The 11,420-nt window shown below is 38.8% G+C and overlaps 1 protein-coding gene across 1 annotated transcript in view; it reads right to left on the bottom strand.

The window, feature by feature from the left end:
* Positions 1–5,727: 5,727 nt before the first annotated feature.
* Positions 5,728–11,420, bottom strand: part of LOC113154155 (interferon-induced very large GTPase 1-like) — a 49,412-nt gene continuing 43,719 nt past the window's right edge. The window contains 6 exon segments of the mRNA XM_033326086.1: positions 5,728–9,076; positions 9,078–10,523; positions 10,618–10,655; positions 10,917–11,012; positions 11,107–11,208; positions 11,297–11,392. Coding sequence (XP_033181977.1) covers positions 5,909–9,076; positions 9,078–10,523; positions 10,618–10,655; positions 10,917–11,012; positions 11,107–11,208; positions 11,297–11,392 — 4,946 coding nt within the window. The 3' untranslated portion in view covers positions 5,728–5,908.

Raw genomic sequence — 11,420 nt, 5'->3', positions numbered from 1 at the left:
GAGGCTCATTAAAGTTTTTCCAGTTTAAGGATTAAATACTTTTATTTGAAGCATGATTCTACTTGTAACTTGTATTTGTACTCTGTGGTAACTAAACTTTTATTTAAGCTGAAGGTGTGAACACTGCTGTTTAAATGTTTTTAGTTAAGTTTTAAATTGGTGATTTAGTGAACAAAGCTTCAGGGATTCTAACATAGTCATGAGCCTACAGCAACATCCGGTGGTTCAAAAAGTAAATAAATATGATTATACATAAAATCTGTCCCACCTTTAAACTAAACTAAACTAGTTTACTCAAAAAAATATTTGAATCTATTCTACATCTGCAACACACATCGACTCATTTATTTCTTTACCACAACGATTCAGAACAAAGCTCACAGTTCTGCAGACGCTGCATCAATCTTCATCCCAGAATTTCACTCTCAGCTGTGAAACACTCCAGTCTAATAAAGAACTGAAAGAACCACATCACCTAGAAAATCTGAGGTCCCCAAACCAGACACTCTCCTCCCCCTGGCTGTGCCATGAGGGGTACATGTCCTGGTACAGGACCACACAAACTGGGAACATGTCTGAGTCTCCATGAAGGCTGGATATTATAATAAAAAAATAGTACTTCAAAAAATACTTAAAGAAAAAAAAAATGTTTTCAAGAAAAAGTCTTGGTGCAGTTTCTCTGCTGCCACTCATCAGTGTTAATCCCTGGAGTTCCAGAGTGGCAGTGTAAACTTCGACTGCAAAGATTAGTCAGATGAAGCCAAGTGTGGGAAGAATGATTAAAAACTAAATTCTCTTCATTTCATATAATCTCTTGGACTCATAAACAAAGTCTGCATGTTGCAACCCTCCAGCTCGTCCCACCTGCTGCCCTGATGAGTTTCGGTGCGGTGACGTCACCTGTATCCACGGAGGTCATCAGTGCAACTAACAGTATGACTGCAGGGATGTTATTGATGAACTGATATGAGTGAAGCGCTGCTCATCCTCCCTGGTTACTGGCAGCCACATGAAATGCAGAATCTCTGTCACCTGATCCCATGTTTTATGTCACCTGCACATCGACCCACTGCGAGGGCCCAACACACAGAAATGGTCTCACTGTCCGTCTGTTTTCATGCTAATAAGAATTTCAGTTGCAGTAAATTATGGCAATAATCTGGTTACTGTGAAGCAGGATGATCTCTCAGGTTTCTTTTTTTTTGTTCGAGTGTGCCAATCTGGACTCCTGCAGTTACAAATGTCAGTGTGAGGAGGGTTACCAAGTGGACTAAATATCAGTTCTCTGTGTCCTGTCCACTGAGTTTGCTGCATTAGTCCCAGTCAAGGTGAAGGTCTGATTTTAGACTTTATGAAAACACAGTAAACTCCTTCATATATCCCTGGTTTAGATTAGTCATTTATCATCTAAAATAATATGAATATAATAATAATTTAATTTTAATTATTATTAATATATTACTATTGCCTATGATTTTCCATTTATAAAATACCATAAATCTTTTCTGGACATCTCTCTGATGAGTGTATTTTGGTTTTTGCAGCCTGATCATGGCCTCCTTCACATGCATAGATGCCTAATTGTACCTCATGTTTGAGAGCTACAGAGAACGACTGACAAATGCAAATCTAACCCTCAGAGGCCCCCTTTGAGCTTCTTATCTGCTTCATTTGTGATGGGGTAATGAGGGAACAGGTCACACCTGTTCACCATGCAACTGCCTGTCAGCCATTTTTTCCATTATTTGTGAGCCACAGGTTTGTGTGAGGAAGGTTTGTAATTGCTACACTTACTGAATGTCTCTGCTCACATGTTGACTGTTTTATTTCAAACTCTGTGTATTGGAGGACAATACCTTTGAAACTGTAAAGGAAGTTGTAAAAACTAGTCAGGAAGCGCAGGACTAAAGGGCTCCAGTAATTTAGTAACAGGAAGAATACTTAAGACCGACTGGTCCGGTGTTTGAAGATCTGTGTGTGGTTGTTTTGAACCAGACATCTGTCATTGTTTGTGATTTAATGAAAGTGGTTGCACGTAATGGCACTGCGCTCTGGCGTGGTAAATCTGGCCATATTAATAATATTTATTTCTTAAGTCAACTTTATTCTAGAAACATTTGAATATTTTACTTTACAAAACAAAGAAAATTGCCCACTCGCTCCTTCCTTGGAGCGGTCTTATTCCTTCAAGCTCGGGTCCTCTACCAGAGGCCTGGGAGCTTGAGGGTCCTGCGCAGTATCTTAGCTGTTCCTAAGACTGCACTCTTCTGGACAGAGATCTCAGATGTTGTTCCTGGGATCTGCTGGAGCCACTCTACCAGTTTGGGAGTTACAGCCCCCAGTGTTCCTGTTACCACCGGTACCACTTGGACCTTCACCTTCCACATCTTTTCCAGCTCTTCTTTCAGCCCTTGGTACTTCTCGATCCTCTCGTGCTCCTTCTTCCTGATGTTGCTATCGTTTGGGATTGCTACATCTATCACTACAGCCTTGTTCTCCTGTTTGTCCACCACTACTATGTCGGGTTGGTTGGCTTGGATTGGATTACCAGTTTGTCAGTCTGTATCTGGAAGTCCCACAGGATCTTAGCTCTGTCATTCTCAACCACCTTTGGAGCACTCTGGCGTGGTACACGCCAAAGAAGTTTGCCAGCACAGATGTTCCTGTACACTATGCCGGCCACTTGGTTATGGCGTTCCATGTATGCCCTGCCTGCTAGCATCTTGAATCCCACTGTCTTTCAGTCCAGCTTTGTCCAGCTGGACCCTTTCTTGGATGTCTGCCATTGTGATGGTTACTGGATCTCGCTCAGGAAGGTTGCTGTGGTCTAATCCCAAGTCCACCAGCCACTGGGCATTGCTGTTATATGATGCCTCCTTCTCCCATATGCTTTTCCAATATTGTTCAGTCTCCAGTCTTGGTGGGTCTGCTCTCATGTTATTACCCTGCCACTGTGAGTACACCTTGGACGGCTCAGTGGAGAACAGCTGTTTATTCTCCTGGTCTCAACTTCTCTCTGGTGTATCTCTTCAGCCAGGTAGCCAGGGCTGTGAGCCTTCGCTTGGCAGTCTCCAAGGCCTCAGGTATGGTCATGTTACTGTACTTCTTACGTACCTGGTTCTTCTTCATGATGCCTTTCTGTAGTTCTGATAGTTGGCTAACTTCTCTCCGTTTTGCCTTGACCTTAGCCTCTAACCTCAGTTTGCATGGAGGATACTGCACCTTATGGCTTGTGTTGATCTTATAACCAAATACCTCAGTGATCACAGTTGCTATGCTGTTTAGCTGAAGATATAATGTCTAACTATTTACTGTGATATATTATTAAGTAGCCTGCATGTAATCAATACTTGACTGTCAAATCAAATTAATTCAGTACAATTCAAAAACCTTTTGACAAATTTATTATTATGTAACATCAGACTGAGCATGTGGCTCAAGATCCTGGTGGACTGGTCATACTGGGCTCTGAGACTAGCAACTTTCTGTTATCGCACTTCAGATTTCAGTGGGTATGTGTGTTCAAAACCTTTGTGTTTTGTCTCATAATGTCGTTTGACATTGACTCTTTTAATAAGAGCCACAGTTTCTGAACATATCAGACACTGGTTTAGTGCTCCCAGTGGTAATATGAACAGAAAGGAGTCTGTTCATTCTGGATTAAAAACTCACTGTCCACTTTTCTAAAGTATTTAATTATGATTATTATTTAAGGTTTAAGACATTACAGAGTGTAATTAATTTAAAAAATGATATAGAAAACCCAACAATCCCCAAGAAAAGTACAGAGAGAGGGAGACAAAGATTCCATCTTCTAAATTCAGACACGACAGAGGTTATTTTGTTTGGACCTACAAATCTCAAAGACACTATGTCTAACCACATTCTTAGCATAGATGACTTAGTATGGGCCTCAAGTAACACTGTAAGAAATCTCAGAGTTATCTTTGACCAGGATATCTCTTTACTTCATACAATTAAATAAATCTCTAGAACTGCCTTTTTCCACCAGAGAAACATTGTTAAAATTAGGAGCATCCTGTCCTAAAGTGATGCTGAAAAACTAGTTCATTTCAATTTAATTCAGTTTTATTTGTATAGCACCAATTCACAACAGAAGTTATCTCAAGGCACTTTACAGTGTTTAAGGTTTAAGACCTTACAGAGTATAATTATACAAAAAATGATACAGAAAACCCAACAATCCCATTTGAGCAAGCTTTAGGCAACAGTGGAGAGGAAAAACTCCCTTTAGAGGAAGAAACCTCCAGCAGAACCAGGTTCATGGTGGGCGGCCATCTGCTGGGTTGGGGCGAGTTACTTCCAGACTGGACTATTGTAATTCATTATTAATAGTTTGTCCCAATAACTCCTTAAAAAGCCTCCAGTTAATCCAAAATGCTGCAGCCAGAGTTCTGACTGGAATTAGCAAGAGAGATCATATTTCTCCAACGTTAGCTTCTCTCCATTGGCTCCCTGTTAAATCTAGAATTGAATTTAAAATTCTTCTCCTCACTTATAAATCCCTTAATAATCAGGCTCCATCTTATCTTAAAGACCTCATAGTTCCATATTTTCCAAGCAGAACTCTCAGTTCTCAGACTGCAGGTTTACTTGTGGTTCCTAGACTTTCCAGATGTAGAATGGGAGGCAGATCCTTTAGCTATCAAGCTTAACTTAATTAACTTTGTGTCTTCTCTCTCCTGTAGTTGTGTTTCCTCCTAAGATGTATATTTCCAGAATCCAGTTGAGCTGCCCAATGCTTTGTTAGGACTTATACTTTACGTAACTTAAGTGCCTTGAGATGACTTCTGTTGTGATTTGCCGCTATACAAATAAAATTTAATTGAATAGAAAATTGAGCTCATTTGTTTAAAATAAATGTTTTAGACACAAAACCTTTTTTTTTAAAATTTGAACTCTAATAGAAACAAAATTCTGAACTCAAAATCTGAACTTAGATAATTAAGTTAAATCACCAAACTCTACATGTTGCTGAAACCTTTCCCATTTTACAGCGTACGTACTTTATATCTAATGATACTGTGAAAAAAGTAGTGAAAATATACATTAATACGTTTAAATGGACTGCGGTCCACATCAGGTCCTAAAGGAGTAAATTGAGACTTTGTCATTTTAGAAACAAAAAGAAAAATCAGTCTTTCAATAGATGAAGTATAGATATTTTTATTAAATCTGATTATGATTAATAATAACATGAAAATTAACCCCAGTGATGTCACTAAATTTATGACTTTCTAATATCATTAACTCCTTTTATACAGTAGTTTGTTTATAGGACTTACATTAATCCCATTAAGATGAAAAATAATTTCAGTGTTGTTGAGATAAACATGATTTTAATTAAAACAATAAAGCTCATGAGACGATTAAAAACAGGCTGATTGAACTGAGATTAACATAATACAGCTGAACACATCACATACTGAACTTTAGAAACATAAAGCATCATTCATCAGGTATGTTTTAAATGTTCCTTAACATTAGATTAATAATAATTTAAATACAGAGAAACAGAAAATAAAACAAACACTCCATCATTTGAAAACTGATTATTTAAAAATTAGTTAAACAGGTAAAAATAAAAAAACAGGTAAAAATAAAAAAATTACTTTTACAACTTCTTCCAGAACCATTAAATTTCAATGTTTTACCTTTAATGTATTTAGTTTGAATTAAAAAAAAAATCATCCCTCCTTTGAAAATGAAAGGAAACAACAACAAAGATGAAACAAACTGAGTTCTCCTTTACTCTCATAGAAATAAGTTTCTATGTTTTTCTAATGATACAATCAAAGTCTGTGAATGTCATTTTATACAAGTTTGATTCATGAATAACTATATAAAACATGTATCATGATTTTCAGCTGTGGTTTTTTTTGGAGATTCACAGATTGTACATTTCATCCAGACTTTTAATAGCATCTTCTTTAGAGTATGTTTTCCATTCACTGGGAATTTCTCCTCTGCCCTGGAACTTTAGATCATAGTAATCCTCCAGCTGCTTCTGAAACTGACACACGAACCATTTCCAGTAAGATAGGTTAGATCCATCAGGAGTAATTCTCCAGTTAGCATAGTCTGATCCAGCAGTTCGGTACTGTTTATGAGGAATGACCTCATCTGAGTCGTGACGAGGGTGAAAACTTTTACTACTTGCAACTTGTGTTGTGCAGAACTCAACAACAAAATCCACTGTTCCTATATAGTGCCATCCATTAACTGCAGTGGATCGATGAAAAGGAACACTGTGATCTCCATCATGATTTTCCAGAGTATTGGTACAAACAGCTCCACAGAACGGACACTGTACCCAGCAGCACGTACACAGCTGATCAATGAGGATTTGATCAGGCTGCAGCCTGAATTCCTTCATCTTCTCCAGTGAGAAGCTGCTCGTCTCTGTAACGATGGACACCAGACCTTTCTCTACCTCTTTCTTAAGAAACTCAAAATCATTGATGTCACTGAAGTTTTGAGAACAGATGGTATCAAATGCCATCTTGTCTTTTAGTAAACTGGAGAATTCCTTCAGCCACATGTCTGTGTCTCCTCTCTGGACTTTGACTTTCTCTGTTGCTGTAAATAAAGCTCGAATCACAAGTTCTTTAATGTCTTCAACATTTTTCTTCTGTATATTCAGAGTTTTATCTTTGTGTTCTGTGAAGATGTATTTCTTTACTTCCTCTTTTATAAAACTCTCCACATGTTTCCTTGGATGTTGGATGTAGTTCATGAAACCACTAAAGTTCTCTTTCTCTGCCAGTGACTTCAACACGTGTTTCTCCAAGTTCAGCCTGTTCCCACTGAATGCTGGGAAACTGCACCTCATCTCTCCAGCCAGATCAATGGCGGTCTTGTTATAAACAGCCTCAACAGTGGAAACCTTCAGTTTTTCACAGATCAGTTCTCCAAGAACAACAGCAGATGAACTTCCTCTGCAGAAGCTTCTGAAAATGTTGGAATAATAATAAAACATCTGTGGATAATTCTTCATATTGAATTTTTTGATGGACTTTAAAAACCAACTTCCTGCTCTGTCAAATATGAACAATAAGAGATCAACAGTAAACTCTTTCTTCAGAGTACATTTCCTCTCTGATTCAAATTCTGTCACTTTATCTTTGACATTTTTGGCCACTTCTTGTAAATAAGTTGGACTGTAGCCTCTTGTAGCTACAGGTTTGCTTTTGAATGTGTCCATGGACTGTTTCTCAACATCGTCAATGAAGTCATTGATCAGAAGTGGTTGCTTATGAATAAACGGAGAGGTTCCCTGTTTACTTACATAATCACTATAATCCCTCAAATCTGCAATTTTCTTGTAGGTGCCCTCTTCCTTCCTGTCAAGTATCAGTTTCCATTCGAAACCAAGCGCTTCAAGGATGTTGACCTAATCATCTTCCAAGTTGATGTCCTCAGTAGGTTTAATATCTGCAGTTAATTCACTAACCAAGTCACCCAAAACTGAGTTGAACAGCTTTTCAAGTTCCTCTTCATCTTTGTTCTTGTCTTTTAACTTCTGAGCGAGTTCTTTGCTCTTTTCTAGCAGCTTGTTCTCAAACTCTGTTTTCTGGTCATCAAGCTTTTTGCGAGCTTTCTTCTGCTGGAGAACTTCATCCAGTTTTCTTTTCACTCCTCTCACCAGTTCTTCATGAAACTCCTTGATTTTAGTTTCAAACTGTCCTCGCCACTGGATCAACATTTCTTTATCTTTGTCATCATCAAAGTACGTCGTCATATCTTTTTGGATTCCTTCATATGTTTTGCTCATTTCTTTAAAAAGATCATTGAGCTCGACCTTCTCAAGTTGTTGATTTTCTATTTTGGTATAAAGTTCGATTTCAATGGTCAACATGTTGGTTCTCAGGATCCGGGTCCAGTTCCGATACCGGACCTCAAGTTTTCTGTACACTGAGATTCCCAGTGTGTTTTTGAAGCTGAAAACAAAGTGTTTATTCATCAGGGCATTCCACAGGTCCTGGATTTTACCTTTGAACTGTGAGAGAGTAACCCCAGCAGACTGGGAGGCTTTAGAGAGGATGAAGTTCTTCAGATCTTGGACACTCTCACTGTAACCTGGATTTGGAGGAGCCATAGGTGGACTTCCCTCCCACAGTTGGGCAAAGTATTTCACATCTTTCTGAACATCAAATGCAATGATGTCACTGAAACACTCAGCGTCACAACCCTCCTCTTTAGCTGCTAGTTGAGCCATCTGGTCCAGTTTTTCTTGCAGGCGTCTCTTTCCGTCCATGTTTTTCTCTGCAGCTGCAACATCTGTAACATTCTGGTGAACAAACACACAACTTGGAGAAAGTTTCACTTTCTTAATCCTCATAAAAGCCTGAACAACGATCTGCAGGACATCCTGCATGTCAGCTGGATTCTCTCCAAAGATGTTGATCAATGTCATGTTTCCCAGACCAACAACAAATGTTGCCAGTTCATTGTCGTGGTGAACAGTGGTGTTACCGGCCAACTCCAGAGCACGCAGTCCTTCAGTGTCCACCACTAGAATATAGTCAAACTGAAAGTCTTTCTTCATCTCCTCTGACACTTTGACCAGCTGCATGAAGGCGCCCTTGGTGCACCTGCCAGCACTCACTGCAAACTGCAATCCAAACATGGCGTTCAGCATTGTTGACTTTCCACTGCTTTGTACGCCCAAAACTGACAACACAAAAACTCTCTGGTCGCCCAGTTTCCTGATGACTTCATCTAAAAGACTAGAGATCCATGTTAAAGGTACATGACCTGCATCACCATCCATCAGCTCCATCGGGTGTCCTGATATCATCAGTTGTGCAGCCAGCTCAGGGTATTTAGACCAGTCAGTCTGAACCTTCTCTGGCTGTTTCTGCAGAGATTTATGGGCTTCATAGATCTGTCCCATTTCTCTAAAGATGTGCTCCAAGCCAAAGGTTGCTGATTGGAGTTTCTTTGATATTTCTTCAAGATCAGTTTGTTTGTTTTTTAACAGATCAGATTTGTCATGTTTCCTCTTCAGAGACCTGACCTCAGACCACTTTTCATCATAACTTTTTAGGATTGAATGTGAGATCATATGTAGATAGAGCATCTATTAGGATCTGGGTGCATTTCAGGAAATACTCTTTGTCTGTTGATGGTAATGATGAGAGACTTTCAATGAACAACTTCATCAGTTCACTACAGGAAGCTGTGCATTGATCTTGTCTTATTTTCATCATCTCCTGTTTCTTTTTACATTTCTCCTTCTCAATGTCTCCTTTGAGCTGATACAGTTCTTTATTTATTCTGCACCAGTCGTGCCACAGTTTGCCTTGACAAGGGAGAAATGTGTCTTTGATCTTTGACACGTCCATCCCCTGAAACAAATTCACTATTTTCACTGCAGCAGATTTCCTGTCTAGACAGACTTCATCATTTTCATCCACTCTGATTCCAGAGATGCCAGCCATGGCTTCAAGCTGGAAGGTTTTATGTGGTCCAGACAAAATCTTTACAATGATTTCCTTCAGTTCTGCAGAAACATCTGGCTGGTTTCTGTCTTTCACACCCATTCTATATATTCCTTTTTCCATCTGAACTGCACGACAATCACTATCATCAGTGACTAGGACAATGAGAGGTGTTTCACATTTGTAAAGGGCTGTGATGACTCTAGTACTACTGTGGCTTTTTTCCAGAGTTGGTACAAAAACAATATTGATGGAAGATTCTTCAATCAGTACGTCACGCTGCTGTTCAAACAATAGAGCATCACCATGAAAATTACAGAAGGCCACGCAGTCAGTGAAGGCATCATTGGGTTTTCCAGCAGGACAGTACCAGGCAATCTCTGCCACACCATCCATCAAAAGGCGAGATTTGGTGCTACCTGGACAGTTTCTGTGGAAGAAGGTGCTGTGACGGTCGTTGATCAAAGTGTTCATCAGCTGAGATTTAGACACTGACAGTGAACCCAGGCGGAAAAATGACACCATGGGAGTCTGAGCTTTGTAGATGGGCATACTCTTCATGGTGACAGTGATTGAACTGTCTTTGGTTTGATTTATCTTCCATGTTTTAATTATTTGTCTGAATGTCCATAGAGGAAACTCAATATCCTTGGAGACTGGGTCAGGGACAAGCAAAGGTAAGGCGTACTGACACTGCCACAGCTTTGTAATCATGTTCTGCTTAAGGAAACTGTCTGAGCAGTGAAATACTGCCATCTGAACGTCCATCGGATGCACATCATGGTCTTCTGTGTCAATAATGTGAAACAGTGGAACAGGTTCTGCATTGTCTTGTTTGACAGGAATATATCTGGCTCTGTAGTCTAACATCATCAACCTCTGCAGAAAACTATGAGCTAGATCTTTCTCTGACGTTTCATGATCCTGTTTCAAAGTTGAACATATTTGAAGAAAATCTGCAGGAGACAACTTCTGTGGAAATTTGTCTTGAAGATGAAGTCTATTGAACAGTGTTTCAGTTTCTCTTGACCGTTGGTTCTTTGTGTTGATCTCTTCAATCTTAAGTCAGTAAACATGTAGCATATGTTAATGTGTTGTACAGTGTGATAAAGTAAAAAGTCCTTGAGATCTTAAAAAAAAAAGAGTTCCTTACCTGATCCTTTCCTCCAATCATATCCATCTTTGTGGCAGCTACAGGACAACAATGAACAATGACTGATGAGTGTGCTACTGAATCACTACATTTGGTTTTGTTTGTTTTTGTGATTTTGAATATTGAAAGTTTGACTGTAAATTTAAATAAATACATTTCAATAATACCAACTGACACATTCCTCACTGTTTTCAACGGGTATTATAGATTAGACTGTAGAATGAAACAGTTTCAAATCTTTAGTTTCTTATTGGTTACAGTTGGTTTTATAGATTAGATAGCTAATAGTAATAACAGACCTTTCCAAAGAAAAGTGAATATGATGGACAACCATCTCAAACTTATGGACGTGATTAGAACAATCATGTTCTTGAGAGATATTGTCCATCCTGGTCCTGGGATTGAAGAATGAATAAAGGGTTAAAATGTTTAGTTTCTCATTGGTTACAGATGGTTTTATAGATTAGATAGCTAATAGTAATAACAGACCTTTCCAAGGAGAGCTGTATATGTTGGACAACCATCTCAAACTTATGGACGTGATTAGAACAATCATGTTCTTGATAGATATTGTCCATCCTGGTCCTGGGACTGTAGAATGAATAAAGGGTTAAAATGTTTAGTTTCTCATTGGTTAGAAATGGTTTTATAGATTAGATAGCTAATAGTAATAACAGACCTTTCCAAGGAGAGCTGTATATGTTGGACAACCATCTCAAACTTATGGACGTGATTAGAACAATCATGTTCTTGAGAGATATTGTCCATCCTGGTGCTAGGATTGAACAATGAATAAAGGGTTA

The sequence above is a fragment of the Anabas testudineus genome, chromosome 8 (assembly GCF_900324465.2).
Source record: "Anabas testudineus chromosome 8, fAnaTes1.2, whole genome shotgun sequence".
Taxonomy (NCBI): Eukaryota; Metazoa; Chordata; class Actinopteri; order Anabantiformes; family Anabantidae; genus Anabas; species Anabas testudineus.
This window is presented reverse-complemented; position numbering and strand designations above follow the sequence as displayed.